The sequence below is a fragment of the Cygnus olor genome, chromosome 2 (assembly GCF_009769625.2).
Source record: "Cygnus olor isolate bCygOlo1 chromosome 2, bCygOlo1.pri.v2, whole genome shotgun sequence".
NCBI lineage: Eukaryota > Metazoa > Chordata > Aves > Anseriformes > Anatidae > Cygnus > Cygnus olor.
The window spans coordinates 134,969,162-134,989,420 of record NC_049170.1 but is presented as its reverse complement, the minus strand read 5'-3'; the positions used below and the strand labels follow the sequence as shown (position 1 = coordinate 134,989,420).

The window sequence follows — 20,259 nt, the reverse complement described above, 5'->3', positions numbered from 1 at the left end:
TCAGAGTACCCTGCACCAAAACTCAGCATTTGAGTGCTCAAGTCCACTACAGTCATACAAGAAGAACTGCTGAATAGTAGATGATACGGTACTTTTTTAATATCATTTTTCACAAGCATTCCATACTCAAGACTTGAGAGGGTATTTGTTTCTGCAGACTGCCTGGAGATAGATGGACTGATATAAATATTATTTTTTAAAAAGAATTTATATGGCAATCACACTCTCAATGGATTAGGCACTTGTAAACCTCTTCCCACTCCACTTAGACAAACTGCAGCAAAAATAATGTAACACAGAGTAGCATGTTCATTAATGCAGGAGGGATAGAAAATCTAGGACTTCATAACCTAGAAGTATTTGTGTAAAATTATTGTCATAGAAGAGCTGGAATGTTTGCTACTCTGTGGAAATTTGATTATTAACAAAGCCCTCTGAGATCTCTCATGAAATAGGGCCTCACCATGATGAATACCTGAACAAATCTACAATGTTGTCATGAGGATATCCTCATGAGGATAAGAAGATAAAATGTTCTAAAAATGCATGAAATTACACCAATGGGCTCCAAAATCCCATGGAAGACCTTCCCTGCACCCCTTACTCCAATCTATTTTGACAAAGTAATTTGACAGTGTGGTGGCTTTGTGTCTCAGAAACCCACACTGGCAAGATGCTGGAGGGCACTTGTTGAAAGTAAGCCCTCCCTTGTTGGCTCTACTTTAATTGCTGACTTGGTATCATTGATTACATCTTTTACATATTAATAAATGTGCATACACTTACAATTCATTCATCCATAACTACTTCTCGCATCACAGCACCATGCAAGGAATGTGTAATTTTTACCATAAATTGTTCCTGTTTTTTCTGTTTTACAAGTCAGGCATACAACTTAGCTCTGCCTCAGCTGAGGTCATTTCCTGGCCAAGTCATTTGTACAATTTGTAACACTTTTTATCTTTAAATAAAATATTATTTTTCTGTTCAATACCCTAAATCCCTTTTATATAGCTGTTTAACTCATGAGAATAATCCTTATTCTATTGTCATTTTTCACCTTCTGAAAAACATTTTCCCTGTATTTGGTAATTTCTATTTCCAAATGTTAACAACAAAATGAATATTTTTCTTTAGCGGTCCATTATCAGTCTTTGACTAGTTAGAACAGCTGCAGCTCATCTGGGATTTTCAACCCTAAAAAGAGTTAACAAGAACTTTGCTGGCCTTTTTGTTGATACTAGGAAAGTGCACTCTCAAGTTGGTGAACAGAAAAGAGAAGATACGTTAACAAGTAGGCCTGCAGAAGGAATTAGCCTTGCGGGGAAGGGTACAGAAATCAATGCTTGAACTGATGACACTTACAGAAAAAGTCCACTTTCCCTCCCCCACCCCACCTTGCCTCCCTCCTTCCCCCCGTCACCCAAAAAAAAAAAAAAAAAAAGAAAAAAGAGGCAAAAATTCATAACAAATCATTCTCGGGTCAGCGTACAAAACACAGATAACACAGGGATCAACACCTTAGAAACAACCAAAAGATGGAGGGAGGAGAAAATTTGTAATGTATATAGTTATGTAAACATACTGTTATTTTAAAACACATATCAGTGGAATAGAACAATTATTTATCTGAAATCATTGAAGTAATCTGAGAAGGTGCTGGGGCTGACAGAAGACCTTAATTGAAGCAAGAGACCGTTAAAGTTAATGTGAAAGTTGTGAATGACAGAAAAGGACTCTGGAGCAAGAGCAGTGAGGTTCTAGCTGGAAAGTTCATTGTGATTTGAGGGGTGGGATTTAAAAGCAGGACATTCCTGAAATCTGATTTAAAAAAAAAAAAAAAAAAAAAAGTTGAAAGAAAACTGAAACAAGTATATGTAATTATATTAACAACTATATGTAGTTATATTAAATTTGCAAGAAATTATATTAAATTTGCAAGAAAAAGCAATCCATGGCTGAATGGAGAGATTTCAAGCTGTACCTTTTACATTTAAAAGGATTATGATGTATAAATCACTAGTTTACAAACTGTGTTCAATGAGAAGCTTAAGCGTGAGGGAACAAGGTAACAAAAACTATAACATTCTGTTTCCATGCACTATCACTTGCCAGACACATGAGCATAACAAACCTGACTTCTATGTTACATGACACACACCCTTCAAAGAATCAGTTCCAGAAAGGACAGCTGCTAATTACTTCCAAATGTTTTGTTAGAGTTTCTCTCTTCAAAATGCTCTGGATAACCTGGTAATGGAACTGATTTGTTTCCAACAAGCTGTCAGGTCTTGGGTGAATGTTTTCAGGCCAAAATCAACACCACTGTAATTTCTCAAATCACTGGGCTTGGTGGGGCTCCTTAGCCTAGGCAGCAACATAAGATGCATGTTTAGAGCTTTAGATTATGCTATTTAGAGCAGGATGATTTACCCTGTCAGGCTAAGGATTGATGGTACAACTACTTGAAGATAAATCGTTGTTCAAGTACGTTCAGTCAAAAAGATAAACCCAGTAAACTCTCCCTCTCTATAAACTCTCAAAAATAATGACAGATGTCAGAGATGTAATAACTACTCACCCATCCTTTTCTGCCAAAACTACAAAAGCAAAAATCAGTCAGGCTAGTCTGCCTATAAAGATGCATCAAGGCTAGTGAGCTTCTAGAACATTTGCTGGAAAACTTAACCATTTATTTTCTCAATGCATTGTTAGGGAAGCTATAGATGCTTCCCATAACTACCAAATTTCTTAAGTCCACTGTCCCCAAAATAATTCTTGATCCACATCATTTATCATTTGGGTCAGTGGCAGCCTGGGTCAAGCTGAAGACCAAATACAGTACATGTGATAGAAAATATTTTCAGAATGTTGCTGCTTGAGGAATATAAGGCTTCATGAAAGATAGACCTTTTCTTCTTTTCTTCTGGATGATACCAATAATAATAATAATAACTCCAGTCTTCTATCATGGAATAGGAGAAACCTCACATAGTCAAACTTGATGATGTTTACTCAATTCCGTTTTCCATACTGAAATTCAATACCTTTTAAAATATATATATTTTAATCAGGCTAGACTGACCATTACCCCTGTAGAATACTAAGTCACTGGAGAGTTCAACAAAATTGAATATTACCTCCAGAAACCTGTATCTCCCACCACAGAATAGGGGGATATGCCCCAAATACTTTTATAAATATTTGCTAACTGAAACTGCATAAGCAGAAGTTTCAGAATCATTATGGAATATCAATATGTGTTTGTGTGATCTAGAAAGCTGTTAGAAGTTTTGGTTCCACTAATTAGGTAATGTATTCAAAGGTTCCCTTGGAAAAGAAATCTAGAAGTCTTCCTAAACATGGAGTCCTCTTTAATATTTGCTGGGAATTCTGTGCAAAGGTATTTCAGATTGTTCAGACTTTGAATTAAACTGTATTTTCATACTATGCCTCTTTCTACCTATCTGCTCTTTCTGCTCTATTTTATCTCTAATACTGCAGAATCTTTCATTATGATCCAATACATATTTTCTTTGCAAAATCTCTGAGGTAAGGCAATTTACATCTTTCTGCATCTCTTGTGTTTCCAGTTCTGTTTGTCATGTGTGGTCATTCCATATCCAAAGAGAACAAAGATACTGGGATCTTTTTAACAATAACAAAAAATAGCAAAATAATAATAATAATAATAAAATAACAATAGCAAAAACATGCTAACTGGCTAGAGTAGGCTTACAAAATTAGATACATATCTGACCCAATTAGTCTCGTCTGACTGTATATACATTTTCAGCATTAAATTGGGTTTGATTCTTTATCACTTGCCAAAATTTCTAAAATTTCTTTTTCTTTTTTTTTTTTTAATACAGACAATTGACATTTCAGATGCAGCTATTCTGAGACAGAAAATAATCTGATTAATACACAAAAACCCTAATAACAATGTCTTGAATAATGTCTTGCACTTATCTATTCTAGGGCCATAGAACTATTCAAGTTTATTTAGCAGGTATTTATTAAAGGCTCTCAAGAAAAACTCCTAGGATTGAGTCTCACTTACCCAGTCTATTTTATCCACATTCCAATATTTTTTTAAGTCACGGAACTGTATTAACATTCCTTTCAAGCCCACAATGATAATGCTTGCTAGCACACACTGAAAAAAAAAAAAAAAAAAGAGAGAAAAAAAGAAAAACAAAAAGTCGTTATGTAATTAGTAGGGAAAATGAATGTTCTTTCTCCAGTTCAATGATCAATATTGTAATTAAATTATTGAAAATCTGAAGTTAGTGTTTCAAAAGTGGGATAAGTTCAAGTATTCTTCTGATGTAAATATAATAGTATCACAGACATTCTTTTTCTTTCTTGAAGGCATTCTAGAGGGCACTTGACTACGAGAAAATGACAAAAACTTCAGGACATTCCAAGACTCTCCATGGATCATCAGACCAACTAATTCTGATACATTCGGGGGACTCCAAAGCAAATCAGCGCTAAACTTCTCCACAGTGAAGAAATCAAATTTCCCATCATAATTACCTACAGAAAGTGCTTAATGCAAAAATAATAAATAAATAAATATCCATTAATTTTGTGGCAGACAAGATAATTTATAGTTCTCCAAATCAAAAAAGAAGGCATAAAGGGATGAAGAAATCTTCAGGAGCTCAAGAGTGATGGAGAATAATCAACTTGCAGTGGGGAGGTGGGGAGAACCAAAAAAGTGTAGGAGAATAGTAATAAAATACCAAGAAAGCAACATATGAAACATTTTTCTTTTTCTTTTTTTTTTCAACAGTCAAAACTTACATATATTCCGTATAAAAATGAAGGGAGGAAAAGAGTATAGTAAGAAAAAAGACATATTGTGCATCTTCAAATGTCTCTGATTTGCATGATTAGAATAAGCTATAACAGGATGTTTTTAAAAGTGTTCTGCCTTCATCTGACACTGCAAACGATAGCATGAAGTACATTTTAAAATTGTATACAAACATAGCAATATTTTAGATAATTCTGGAGCTGTATTCAACATCTTTGACATCTTTAGATAAAATTCATAGAATCATAGAATGCTGGGTTGGAAGAGACCTTAAAGCTCATCTAGTTCAACCCCCCCCTTGCCATGAGCAGGGACACCTCCCACTAGACCAGACTGCTCAAAGTCCCATCTAACCTGGTCTTGAACACCTACAGGGATGGGGCATCCACAGCTTTGCTGGGCAACCTGTGCCCGTGTCTCACCAGCTTCTGAGTAAAGAGTTTATATCAAATAATCTCATATCTAATAATATTTAATAATCTTATATCTAATAATATCTAATTTAAATCTCCCCTCTTTTAGTTTAAAGCCATTACTCCTGGTCCCATCATTACACTCCCTGATAGAGTCCCCTTAAAAATAAATAAATACATAACAATTCATTTTCAATATCAAAAGCTAGATATATCTTATGTGAAAATACATCATGTTACCTTATAGATTCTTAATGTAGAAGATGTATTCCATGACAGTTATAGGAATATCTCATATTTTTCTGTAATTAAGCTTAGATCACTATCTTCAATCATCTCTGTTACATTTATTTCAAAAGCATAATCATACATCTTATACATAATTGGAGTAATATTGTGGATCTTCATTAATTTCTACCAAGCTCTGTCAATTTAAAACCACAACAATCTGGCTGAATGCTTTTCACAAACTACATGTCAAAAGTAAGTAGAAGAGAAATACTTTATTATATGCTTAAGTGATATCTTATGTATATGACTGTGTATGTGTAAAATCTACATATACTATGCAGTCACCTCTATATCTTATTATTCTAGGACATGTTCTACCCTTGCTATTTTCTCTCTCATTGAAATTAAAGGGAGCTATTTCTAATAGTATGACGTTTCTTTCCCTCAAAGAAATTAAGTCTTTAGAAAATATTTGATGCAATCTTTAAAAAATAAGATAGGGAACATACCATAGGCAGCCAGTATAGCATTGGTCCAATTGTGTAGAGCACCACAAGAATTAATGCAGAGGAGATAAGGCAAGCCACCTAAAATAAATAAAGAAAATCCAATCCAATCACTCAATTAAAAAAAAAAAAGTTTTATTATTAAAAGTTGTAGACATAGTTAAGAATGAGATGCTGAATATGTCAGCTATTCATGTATCTATGGATTGCAGAAACATGTAGTTTCAGTTTCTGTCTAAGGTGATTACTTTCAGCCAACTACAGTGAAAATATAGTAAGGGATACCAATATCTGGGTTAGACCATGATGTCAGTACACAGACTGAGACCACAATGCCACTGACGTAGTTATTAAATGGAATGTGTGTAAGCAACATCTCGTTTCAGATGTTTTGCTGCATCCAGTGTCATTCCATAACATATTTATAGCAATTGCATTCTATGTTGCACTGAATCACAGATCTGTCATAACACAGTATAAATTATATATGAAGAACTGTATTATTATTTTTGCACAGGACAAGTTTTCTAACTTCTTTTACTGGGATTGGCACTGAAAGGAAGCAATTGGGTTAAGTCAGAAACTACCAATGACCCTCGTGTTATAGCAGCTATGCATTTTATTTTAGAAAATGTAGCAGCAAATTACATTTATTTGTATATATAATGATAATTAATGTAAGTAACATGAATCCAGACAAACATATGGCCTAAGAATTATATGTTACTTCACAGTATTCATGGTATTAATCTGATGGAAAACTACAGTAAAATTGCAATCTCCTTCTCCACTCTGACTGTTCACAAAGTAGAGAACTTCTGGTCTCATTAAGATACAGTCCAGATTCACAGAAGGTTTTGATGGTAAGTAGACAGATGCTCACTTTATTTTTATATTGATAAAATTTTTCTTTACTAAAATAATTAAGTTTAATTTTAAGAGACAAGTTGTTAAAAACAAAACCAGACAAGTTGTTAAAACACTAGAAAAGAGCGCCATGGTGTACATAAAAATACCATCAAGGAGGATAGACAGAGTGTTTATAGAAAAAGGGACACAAAATCTGCTGGTAGAATCACAAGGAGCTTTTCCCTTTCTCTGCCTTCTCAAAAAAGCAACACACCTCCCAACCAAAAAAAAAAAAAAAAAAGTGTTGATTCTACTTGAAGGACACTTCTCAGTCCATGATACAGTCCTTCACTTCTGTTGTCTCCTTGGAAAATATGTCAGTGAAGAATAAGCGACATCACTAAATGCAAAATGTAGTCTTTGGAGAAAAGAAGACTATGCATAGCCCCTGCAAAGCTCTTCACATTTCTCTCATGTCTCTCTGTGTACTTAAATCTTAAATCAAGCTGTTGCTCCTTTTTTTTTTTTTTTTTTTTTTTTAAACATATGATCTGGCAAACATCCATTAGTGATATTCTTCTAATTTGTTCATTCTGCCTAGACAGACCCAAAAAAAGGGTCTGGAGCAGATATGTTGTTTTCCAAAACAAAGGCAAAGAAGACAGGAGAGAGAATGCTGTTATTTATAAAGTATTGACATAATCCTAGTGTATGACCACATTCCAATTTGTGGATGCAGACTCTGTAATACTATGAAACCTCTGGATAAACCAAGCCAATACTTGTTGTTTTTACCATGGACTTCCCTACCTTGACTTCAAACCATGTTGGTTTCTTTTTCCATTTCCTATCATGAACAATGTTCTAGTGGGTCATTTTCCTATATGTTCCAGTACTCAGATGTCCTATATGCCTTCGGGTTACTCATACAGGTTACTCAGATAGGCCTTCAGGATACCCTAAAGCTTCCCACAATGCAGTAAAACTGCATTTTGCCAACAAAAGATACGAGTAGGTAACAGAAGAGGATATCTGTGAGGGTGAAGGCACATGGCATGACATTGAATCCAACACAAAAATTCGAAATGGATAATAGAAAAGTGGTAGCTAAACTATTTGCATATAAATGCTTTCAAAGATGATTATTGGATAAATTATTCATTATGATTAACTGTGTTCAGAGAAGTGTGCTGGCTAATTAGCAAGTAATTAACATGCAGAGTTTTGAAATAAAGCTCTGTATCATTTCTCAGTATTGTGGTGTCTGCATGAGAAACAATTGCACAATACAGTCAAGAAGAATAGGTACCTACGAACTGTGCTTAAGCTTGTCAGTCATATTTTGTTAGCATTTTCATTGTAATTAATGACCTTTATACAGGCAAGGACAGCAGTTATAAAAGGACAATTGCAACAAACTCCATGGGACATAATATTTATGTGGCAGGACACTTGATTTTCAGAGGAAGGAGGGAGAGGCAGTGTTTAGGGTTTCCCAGCTGGGGTGGCCCACATGGTGCCATCATATGTCAAGGTCTCAGCAGAGCAGTTTGCTGCCTTTCTTGTTCCCAGGCACAGGTAACAATATTACAGGGTCACAATGAGCATTTTCTTCAATTACAGTTCCCTCTTTTCCAAGCTACTGCCATGGGATCTTTTGGATTTCATTTCCATCAGAAAGAGAAAGACAAAAAAAGTCTTGAAAAAATGAAATGTCATCTCTGTGGGCTCAATGAATGCTGAGGGACAGGACAAGTACAGGTCACAAGTACAAGTTCTGTCACAAGGCAGAAGTTGAAACATTGCTTCCTCTAGGAGCAGCTCTTAAGATTACTTTCTCTTTATTTTGAAAATCAGATAAGAGCACCAAATTAATTAAAAACAACAACAAAAAACAACAGTTTAGCCTGAATCATTGAATTCCTTAGACACCATTAGAGGGCACTTTTGTTACAGTGCTGACAGATTCACAAAAAAAAAAACAGAAAGGCTTCTGTATAGTTTCCTGCAGTCTGAAAACAAAGCACTGCAGACTCCTTACTGCCCCAGACTTTAGAGTTTGTATTGAATTAAACTGGTAAAAGTGCATGAGGGGAACTGTTAGCTTTTCTAGTAAGGCAGTTGCTGATCCATGCAGTAATTCCATGCAGATTGTTAGAATTAATAGGGCAGAGTCATTTTCCAGGATAGAGGAAAAGGGAGAAGAGAGGAGTACAACGGATCAACGAGTGCAAGCTCCAGTGAGCAGTATCGTAGACTTATTTCTCCTACTGACTGCACTCTAACCCCTTACCTGTGTTCTGGCGCCCGTACTATATAAAAGTGCCGTCCGTCCCATTGCTGCCGCACTTGGTATGCAAAAGAAAAATGAAGGAATCACGTTGCTGAGACCATGAGCCAAAAATTCCTGCAAAGTTTTTAAAAAGAATGTTTTTTCCTTTTCTTTCTATTATTCTGCCATTTCAAGGCTTCTAGCCAACAAAGGAGTCCCCTATGTAAATATTAGCAATGATAAAGGATGGGCATATTTTTTGAGGGAAAATATCACACACATACATGATAAAATATCTCCCAGTATAATATATCTTCTTGCAACACAGAGCTATCTTGAAAGGTAGAGCTGCTGAACCCAGATTCATCAAAAGCAGAAGACGACATATTTTGTTCACAGAACAAATGATAGTGCTAAGTTTTGAAGATGAAATTCAGCAAAAATATTTACATCGTGATCCACATCTGCTTTTTAACAGGCGGCAGTCTCAAGTAGTGGGATCTGGAGAGCGTCCAAGTTTTTTCTGGTTTATGACTCTACTGGAAGAAGACAGCCACTGTCTTTTTTTTTTTTTTCTTCTTCTTTCATAGCATGCTTTAGTGAAAGTGAAGTATGGCAGAAACACTATCCGTGCACTGTACTTCATTACAAATGTATTTGATGTATATTCACAATCAAAATGCAGACGTGTCTGGAAAACGACTTACAGAAGAAAAAAGTGCAGTGGGGAAACTACCTTGTATCTGCAGCCTCAAATGAACAGCTTTTAAAGCTGTTCAAAAGCACCCCAGCTTGGCTACCTAGCGTCAGTCTCCTGTCCCAGGCTTTAAGGAGCTCATTCATCTCCTGAAGGCAATGCGTAAGAGAAGACATCTGTACTTCTAGAAGGGCTCAGTACACGAATGGTATTATATCCAGCCAGGACAACACGTGATTATATGTGGGTCTCCACAGCACACGAGAGCACCACTTTAAAGGACGCAAGATAGCCTTGCACACCCATGCGTCACCATGTACCGCCCTGTGCCTGGTCCCTGAATGCAATGCAGCTTTGCCACTATGCTGCCACACTGTATGCTCTGTTCTCATGAAGGGTTTGCTCTTTGCTCCATTATTCTGTGCAGACATACAAATCGTTCCCACCACTTCAGTAATTAAGGAGCATAAGTTACAAGTTTTCCAAACATGCAGAAAGACACACAGGCTGCTGTGCTCCATTTAGTGCCCTTGAGACACTACAGCATATCAGCTCAAACAAAGCACTTTCCCCCTGCTACCTAGGAAACACTGTTCTGCAGCATCAACAGAAATTTGTGAAACAAAGTATTCATTCTGAACATTTTTTTAGAGAACTGAGTAGACAAGAACATTGTCACCATATTTTCCAGTGATAGCAGAAGCTGCAAGGCACATGCACTGATGTAGCAAGACTGACCTGCCGAGATAGGATGACCAAATATGTCTCCAGCTGCAAAACCACCTGTTCTTCATCCAGCTTTATGTCATTTATCTCAAACCATTTAACAGAAAAGTGGGGGGAGAGCATTCTCACAACACAGCAGTATTTGGTAGTTAAGACCTTATTTAAAATTGAGTGTTTTCTACCACGGATTTCCACTTGGCTTGAAGCTACCTGTCCACGATGACCAGCAGTGGGGTAGTGCAGGAAGCAAATATCCCACTCCTATTTGAGCTTGCCCGCTGCAGAATGGAACTCTGCACAGAAAGCTCTTACAGCTGAAAAATTGGCAGTGCTCTCTGAACCCACCCTGCTTCTTTTATATAAATAAAGCTTTATTTCAGATGGGACTTCTACTCTGCATAACCCTTATTTTATAACTGATAAATGTTATAAATGTCCTGGGGCTGTAAGTACCTAGTTTATTTTTAAAACTGCTTTGTTTCTTTAATCAGTAGCTGATTTAAAATCTTAGCTGGTCTTTAAGACCTCAGCTGCCAGAAGAGAAGCTGTCTTGCCTTAAAACACTGGAAAAGCACATTAACGCCTAAATTGGCTGCTGGCTGGACCAAATGCAGCATTGTGAGATTATCCTGAAGGATGCACTTTCCCAAAAGGTATATCTCAACTAGGCTATTCTGCAGAGCTGATTTGTACTAGATTGTGGTTTTACAGTAATCACTGGAAGGCCTCAGGGTGCCACATGAAACTTACCCTTTCCTACTGGGCATTCATCTATAACATTTTTCCAAAATGGTGAAGCAATTTCAAGGCTTACTGACCTTAAGGTTTCCTTAAGTGAGGAGAAAGAGCTTTACCTGGTTGTCATCCACAGTATATTTAAACTTTTTAGCAGAGCCTTGGGCTAGAGCTAGCGATGCTACATAACCAACCAGTGCTACTCCAAAAGCTTCAGTGACTACTTCAGACAGGATATTCATGGGTGGCAGTTTTGGTGGTGGTAGCCTGTAAAAGAAAAGAAAAAGAAAAAAAAAAAACCACAATCCTTTTTTCAATTCATGAAAATACAAGAGAAACAGAGAAACAATCTCTTCATGCCTGGTTAACATTTAAATACTTGTAAGGTGACATTTATCAATATTTTAGATTAGTAAGATAACAGTCTATTGGGAACTGCAGGGAAAAAATTGTACTGGCAGATGAAAGTTTTAGATAGATAATTCCATTTGTAAACTGTGGTTTGAGAATTTATGGAGAACTCCCTTTAAATTAGCTCTCTCCACTGAGATAAAATCCCTAATTCATTAATTTTTTAATGAGAAATAGAAGAGATTCGACTGTATATCCTTTTTCTTTTTTCATACTTGGCTTTCCTGAAAAGTTCAATTTAAATCTTTTAAACCATTTAGTATCTTCATAGGTTATGGACAGTATGGAAATGTACTCCATCTAAGGGAGACTTTGTAATGGGGGTTGCTATGAAATGCTGCAGTTAAGAACTGAATCACCCCAGCCCACCTCTGCACTCCACGAAAAGATTTCAGGATCTCCTTTCTATCATATATCCATTAGACATCATCAGGTATTCCGTACCTACTCCATAAAGTATTGAAATAACTACAAAAATGCACAAGAAAGTTTGCATATCTATACCAATGCACCTTTTTAATGTGGGACTGAACTGTGAGAGAGTATTTGAGGAATTCAAAAATGGACAAGACAGATTTTTGCTATTTCTTATTTCAGAAAACTACTTTGACCTCTTAGCAAGCTGTTTGCAGAACTAAACATATTTAAAAGCCACAAGCTAATAAAAAGCACTTTACCCTTCAGGAATATGTCCCACAACTTCTAGCCCATAGGCGTATTCCATATCAGCATAGTAGCAGGCAGCAGATGTAGCAATTATCTATTTGATTCAATACAGAAAAAGACATTATGTTTCTTTTGCTTTCAGGTTCTCACATGGTCCCTGTTATTGCCATAGCTAAACACATGACAGTGTTCATGAATTTATCCTTACTACAATTCACTATGACAGGGAAGTATTATTACTAAAATTTCAGCAAATGTGGAAGTGAGGCAAAAGAATCTAAGATCTGGATGCAATAATGGGTTTAGAAAATACGTCTGAAGAAGGTCTATAGTGGAGTTTGGCTGCTCTGTGTTAATAAAAGCAATCTTCAAAAGTCTCTGGAAAGCCTCTTGACAATCAGAATCAAACTGTCCCCGTGCAGCATGTGCCTCAGGCCACTTCCATTCATGCCAACAGCTTAAAGTAATTCATAATTTAGCCATTCCTGAGTGGTCTGAGGCAGATGATGTTGTCTGAGCACATCTAATCCAGACTGGCAGAGTTGACTTCAGCACAAAACCCAGTAAGAGATGGTGTGTTTGCCTCCTATTTATATGTTCTGGCACGGATAAACCTTGCTGAGGGAGAGGAAATTTTGGCCCCAAGGAGGTTCAACTTGTTTCCTGTACTTTTTGTGAGCTAATCACATAAATCCCAAAAGAACAGGATCAAGCTCCAGTCCATCATCCTTGGTCTGCTGCATTGTCTGGTATTGTTTAAGAGACAATACAGAAATAGATCCTAGAGCAGGGACCAGAACCTCCTTTTCCAGCATTTTTCCCATGAGAAAGGATTCTTTTGTAAACTTTAAAAAAAAAAAAAAAAAAAAAAAAAAAAAAAAAAAGAGTAATTGTGATGATCCACTCTGAAAAGAATCTTTCAATTTTTTAAAATTTTCTTTTAGATGTCTAGAGAAAATCAGAAACTTCTGTCCTGGTGCTGGTTATCTGACCATAGCTTAATCCTTAAAGTAGAGATTTACAATGCAATACCTAATTTCAATTTAGCCTATGCCATATGAAAGGAAAACTGTAAGTAAACTTACAGAGAGCAATAGCTTAGGTATTTAAATTTGTTGCAGATAAATAACAGGCAATATCTAAGCCAGAACTACCCAGTACAAGATTTGCCTGGAGTTACAATGTGTCAGTTACTTTTCATTTTCTACTTCAGACTTACACTTTAACATTCTAGGCTCCATATTCTTGTAATTATGTAAAAAGTAGTAAGCACATGAAAAATATTACACAAATTGGGAATGTATGTCACTTCTTTCTTAATTATTTAGCCAAACTGTTTCCTGTTCTTACATTTAACATACAGCCATGAAAATTAGCTATCCATTTAATAAGTGGCAGGTGTGGTTGTGGGTAACTATAGACAACACGGTAAACTTTAGCAGATTAGTTAAACCACTGAAAACTCTGTAAAGAAAAACGTCTGATATTTGGCTTCATACTTACCAAAACTAGATCGATAGGAAGAACAATTTTAATGTTTCTCTGAAATTTCTCATTCAGTTCCTTAACAAGAACAAGCACCAGAATGCTCAGCAAGGAGAGAAGTAAGGCCTCTTGTTGAACTGATCTGATATTTTCAAATATGTAGGCATAAATCTACGGTGATTGAGATGAACAACAAATTAGAACTAGATTACAAAATACACCATTCTGGGTCATGTGCTATGACATCTTCTACACAACTTCAAATGCTTTGAATTACCCATGAGATCAGAATCAGTGCTCCAGGAGCTGAGTCATCTGACACACTGGCATCCACTTAACATTTTGCAAGGAAAAAAAATCACCAACATACCATTGCTAAATTCTATGAATTTTCAAAGACTCAAAATCTGTAGTGAATATTTGTATATAAAAATTCATACATTTCTACTGGTTGGTAGAAGGAAGCTAGAAAATTCCAGTACATCTGATATTTATCCTTTTCTTATTCCATTTTATTAAATTCAATGACATAAATGAGTGTTGCACAAAAATGTTAAGAAAAAGCTCGCACAAAGATTTATTTTAGGTGTCCATAGCTTGTGACATCCATCAACTCCAATGGTAAAAGTAACTTCTAAGGAAAAAAATTAAAAGACAGAAAGGAGGGAGAAGGAGAAGGAGAGAGGGCAAGAAGAAAAAGAGAATGAATAAATGCAGTATTGGCTGGGAAGAGAAGCAAGAGGAATCTTCCCAGATGATTGTCCTTTTCAGGGCCTCCTCTCAGCGCTCAGGGAGGTACAGTTTCAAGAGTAACCGTATAGTTTCATCAGGATACACTCAGTCTCTGTGTTGGTTGCTCTTGCCCATTATACTAACAGCGCTCCACAGAGCACACTTTGATCAGGTCCAGATGCTGCATACACTAATTAGCTGTCATGCTTTGTGTGTGTATTGTTGGCTATTTAAATGACTATTTAAATGACTAATGCTATCTATGAATGAATAAAAGGGATCTGTGATGATGAATACAAAATTATAAGTAACAGGCTTGGAAGAACGCAGTTGCCTTCACTCCAGCACTGAGGACACAGTTATCAGTGAACTGTAATTTCAGTTCTACTCTGAATTTAAGGCTCCTGAAAATGAGGCATAAATCAGTATGATAACAGATTAACAGAAAGTAATGAAAAAAATCACAAGTCAATTGTAATGGCTACAAAGGGCTGGTGAAAGTTGGCGGAAACTTCCATCATGATATACAAAGGAATAATTATATCCCCATCACAAAGTATTTTCAGGCCTTATGAATAAAAGCAGCAGTCCATTGCCTAGAGGAAAAAAAGAGTAATGAAAATGGAAATAATGCATATGCTTAATAAAGCTGCAGGGGAAAAAACAAGGTAGGCTCAGTCCCTCGAATTCTGCATTAAGGTTTTGGTAACTACTGTGTAGCCTGAAATGCAAACTGTATAGAGAACAGAAGTTGAAATCTAAGCTGTAGATTTAGACTGCCTTACAAGTATCTTCCTTTAAAAAGACAGCATAAAGGATAACAAAATCAAACAACTGAGACTGAGACATTTAATTAAACAAATGAAAGGTGTTTCTTTTTCTGACAAAAACAAAGATCACTAAAATAAATTAGAAGTGGCATTTGTAGTTTTATCAAAATATAGATTAATAATTTTCTGCCCCACAAAATCTGTTTTCAAACAAATGTATAATGCTAACAAGGTTTGGTGGTTTGGAGTTTAAATACAGATATTTATGTTAGATGGGAAAAAAAAAAAGACTAGAAAAATTGTCTTAGGAAAGGTTCTAGGAGAAAGGTAGTCAATATGATGGCATTTTTTCCCATTCTAGTTCTGTCACTCCTTGAAGACACGATGCTCATTTTGAAGAATGAGTAAATTACAAATAGGTTCCTGATTTTTCCTCTTGTCATTTCTATGAAGTTTTTCATAATTTATAAGGAAAAAAATACAACAAAAAGCTCTAAAAATAATTATGGAAAATAAGAAGAAATTGGAGAAGAAATGTATTTTTTTCTCATAAAGGGGAAAATGTAGACCACCCCATTAGCCTTGGACTTTTGACTGAGGATTAACAGTATAAACCAGCACAAACATTTCTCAGAATCTGGAAGAAAAACATTTTAAAATCAACTTGTTAAATAAAATGATCTACATGTCATAGTTCTGAAGGATGGTAATCGAATGACAGTTTTTAACCACATATTGTCCCACTGTCATCAGACAATGTGGACTGTGTCTTGAGTGACTTGGGATGAGTCTTTGTATCCATAATTTTCTAAAAATGCATTTTTAAGAGAGTGCAGACCTTGGCTCAGTGCCCAAGCAGGAGCTGTGATTAATTAGGACAAAGAAAGCAATCTGGAAAACTGCATTGCAAGCTGTGCCCACGAAGTCACTAAAGTCTGAGCTAGATCAAAAGGTAAGGAGGTAAGAAAAGGGAAGAAATAGATTGATTCTTAATTGTTAAAGTCAAAGAGATGTGGGCCTTTTAAAAATGAGCACTGTCAGCGTTAGTTATCTCTGGCTTTGGTGTTGAATTTAATTTGCCTAGACAAACTGAAATATAAAGAAGGGTGAATAAATATAATCCTAATGAAGGATTACTAAGAAATGTGCATAAACTTTTAGAATGTTTTTCTTTCTTTACAAATTGACTAAAAAATAAGATTTGTTATTTTTCTAAAAATATATAGCCAAGACTCCTAGAACTTTCACAGAATGGATGAGGCTGTCAGGGACCTCTGGAGGCCACTTGATCCCACTCCTGCTCAAACAGGGGTACCCAGAGCAGGGTGCCCAGCACCACATCCAGGCGGCTTCTGAAGGTCTCCAGGAAGGAGACCCCACAGTCTCTGGGCAGCCTGTGCTCCATCACCCACATTGTAAAGTACTTCCTGGTGTTTAGGCACAAACCCCAGTCTGTGCTCATTCCTTCTTGTCCTCACACTGGGCACCAGACTGAACAGTTTCATCTCTCTCGGCCTCTCCTCATAGGACAGATGTTCCAGTCCCTTGGTGGCCTTACGTTGGACTCTTTCCAGAATTTCCAGATCTCTGTTGTACTGGGGGGCCCAGAACTGGACATAGTACTTCAAGTGCTGCCACACCATCACCGAGTATAACAGAAAGATCACCCTTCTTGCCATACTGGTGATACTTTGCCTAATGCAGCCAAGAATACTGTTAGCCTTCTTAGCAGCAATGGCACATCGCCCACTCATGTTCAACTCGGTTTCTACCAGGACCCCCAGATCCTCTTCTGCAGAGCTGCTTTCCAGCAGGGTGGCCCCACCATGTGCTGGTGCCTGGGGTTGTTCCTCCCCAAGTGCAGGATTTTGCACTTCTGCTTGTTGAACTTCACGAGGTTCCTGTCGGCCCACCTCTCCAGCCTGTTGAGGTCCCAATGGATGGCAGCATGGCCCTCTGATGAAGCAGCCACTCCCGCCCGTTTTGTGTCATTTGTGATTTAACTGAGAGTGCACTCTACCCCATCATCCAGATTGTTCACAAAGACATTAAACAGGATTGGACCCACTACTGATACCTGGGGTACACTGCTAGCTACTGGTCTCAAACTAGACTTTGGCCACTAGACACTGTAGTGTAGACAGATTCTCTGAGGATCTTGTGGAGAGCAGTGTCAAAGGCCAAAAAAGATTATTTCAAAAATGAGTATGGAAGCTGAGGCAAACAAAAGAAGAATTAAAAGCAACAAATTAGTTATAACACCTTATACAGCTTAAGAGTATATGGCCCTATTACATTTTAAAAAAAAATGTTTGTTTGTTTTTTGACAAATACAACACATTGTATGAGGAAAAAAAAAATCAGGTAGAGGGAACAAACATGAAAAAGAGGGGGTAAAGGACTGATATTGGGAACACGAAGACTTTCGCAGCTAACTTGCAGCACCACAAGGATTTTGCAACCAAGTTGCAACACAACCACAAAAGACTGTTTTTTGCAAAGTAGGTTTGTTTACATTGCAGGAGATCACTTTGTAGTGCTACATTTTCTCAGAAACTTGTGGTAGGATAAATATATCTACACAAGGATAAGGGGCAAATATAGATATGTCTTTCTGTTTTCGGATACTAAGAAAAACTTGTTGATAGTTTTCTTCTTGTCCCTCGTGAAAATTAGGCTTCACGTGTAGCGCTGTCTTACCATTTGTCTTTCTCACATTCACCTTGCCATTCCATTTTGTAAAATCTCTATTGATGCTGCAATGTGCAGCTCAACTGCAGTGTTACAAATCATGTACAGGGAAAATGAAATGTAATAAATTACATAAGCTATGTGTAAACACAACAATCCCATAGGCTCGATGCCAGTGTAGTAGATTTGTTCTCCATATACAGTGCTCATTTTTACATATTTACTCGTGATCTCACTCACTGTAAAAGAATACATTTTACTTGCTTGTTTTACTTTCAACTCTATCACACTTTATTAAACATTCTTATTCTTGCTTTGCCAACCCAAAGGCTGCCTGAAGCAAAACAATGGGCTTTGTGAGTGGGAGGTGGTCTGAAGTGGAGAAAAGAAAAAAATACAAATAAAATGCAAAAATACCAGTCTTTGGGGTTTCATGAATTTGGAGAAAAGAACGTGTCCAGAAACACATTGCCAAATTCAGTGCTGTTGACTGAGATACTGGAGTTTCTTGAAGCAATCCATAAGTCTAAACAGATACCAGAAGCATTTAAAAATACTTTTATGGTTAAATTGTCCCTTCTATATATGAAGGCTTTCTCATTTGTTATTATTTTAAGTTGCACAGAGTTTTGTTGTTGGTGTTGTTCATTTGTTTTTACACAATTCTACAGAGCAATTGAAAACCTTAAAAAAATATATATTTGGAAAATGCTCAAAGGGGTTTGATTTCAAAAGTGAAATGAAGGGCAAAAACCTTGTTTCAAACACATTAAAAATACAAGGGATAAGGGAATAAATTTCTTTCAAAGCATTTGAATGACTTCACTTATGATATCATCAGCACACCAACGTGGAAATATTTCCTTGTATTACTTCTGTTCTTTATTATTGCTCATAATGTATGTTTTGATTATGTCTTGGCTGTGGTGCTGAACACTAGTCGTCTCCACAAGATGATAATATGCCTATATGTAAGTAGAATCACCATGGAAATATCATGAAAAACAAAAAAAGGAAGAAATAGCTGCTCTCATTTTATATTAAGAAGTATTTATGAACAGGCTTTTAAAGAATAAACAACTTTTTTAATATATGGTGAATCATTTGTAATAGTCTCACAGGCCAACCAACTACTCATAAAAATTACTATGACATTTTTACTTATATTCTTACAAGATATATTTACTTGTCTTTATTATATGTCCCTAATTCTCATCAATAAACTGTTCCTGTAGAAAAACTTACTGATGTATTATCCAAATAAAATGTTACCAAATGTATAAAATACTATAAAACAACATTCTGAAAAGCAACATCTTTTTTTTTATCACATAGTCTAAATTAACTAAGTTCCCAAAATAAGAGGAGAAAATGAAGAGTTGAGCAATGCAAGAAACTATGGTCAATCTTTTTAAATAAAGTGTCCTAATTTAGTAGCTAACTAGAACAAGCCTCACCTCTTCCCTCATCTGGTAACCGAATCATCAGTTGCTATCAGTTCAAAGTAAATATCTACTGAGCGAGTAAACATAATTTTGCTATGAGTAAAATGTCATTTTGACAGATATTATTGTAATACTACTAATTCTTCAGACAAGATATTATACTCACAACACCTAAACTCAGAGTTTGCTAGAGTAAGTTATCTTAAAGAATCTATTCTCAGATCTTTTATGCAGTAAAATCATACAGCATAGAAACCCTGAAAGGTTTCAGCCATCAATATCTACTTTCCAAAGGGAGCCACCATGATAATATATAAAAGGTTATATGCACTTTATAAAAGCTACCTTGAAGCTGTATACTTGCTGTACTTCTGGCCAAATAAATAAATCATGTCATAAAGTAACACGTAACATATCTAGGGTAATTTTTTGCATAAGAGATCCACAAATCATGAGTCACATTCTTTTTACCACAATGATGGTTAGGTTACATTGAGCAAAATATGAAGAAAATAATGACATTTGTAATATACAGTGTTCCCTCTCAGATGCTGGTCATGCAAGAGTTAACCCTCCCTGTAAAAGTGTATAAAATCTGTAATTGCTCATGTTAATGAAAGGAATCATTGATGCTATAATACATTTATATTGCAAATTATTTATTGTACCCTTTCAAAATAGGTCCTGCTAACTCTTCATCAAGTTTTCCTAATCTGTTTCTACAAACAGAAGTAGCGAAACAAAGATTTTGGTATTACTTTTTTGTTCATTCACGCACATGCATCACAAATTCTGCATATATATA

At 36.1% G+C, this 20,259-nt stretch overlaps 1 protein-coding gene across 1 annotated transcript in view; it reads right to left on the bottom strand.

Annotated features, from left to right (window-relative positions):
- The window catches only part of SLC26A7 (solute carrier family 26 member 7), a 66,729-nt gene that overhangs the window by 21,070 nt on the left and 25,400 nt on the right, over positions 1 to 20,259 (bottom strand). The window contains exons 5-10 of the mRNA XM_040546449.1: positions 13,835 to 13,987; positions 12,343 to 12,425; positions 11,374 to 11,521; positions 9,118 to 9,231; positions 5,979 to 6,056; positions 4,064 to 4,159 (exon numbers count right to left, since the gene is read on the bottom strand). Of these exons, the coding sequence (XP_040402383.1) occupies positions 4,064 to 4,159; positions 5,979 to 6,056; positions 9,118 to 9,231; positions 11,374 to 11,521; positions 12,343 to 12,425; positions 13,835 to 13,987 (672 nt within the window). The remainder of the gene's footprint in view (positions 1 to 4,063; positions 4,160 to 5,978; positions 6,057 to 9,117; positions 9,232 to 11,373; positions 11,522 to 12,342; positions 12,426 to 13,834; positions 13,988 to 20,259) is intronic.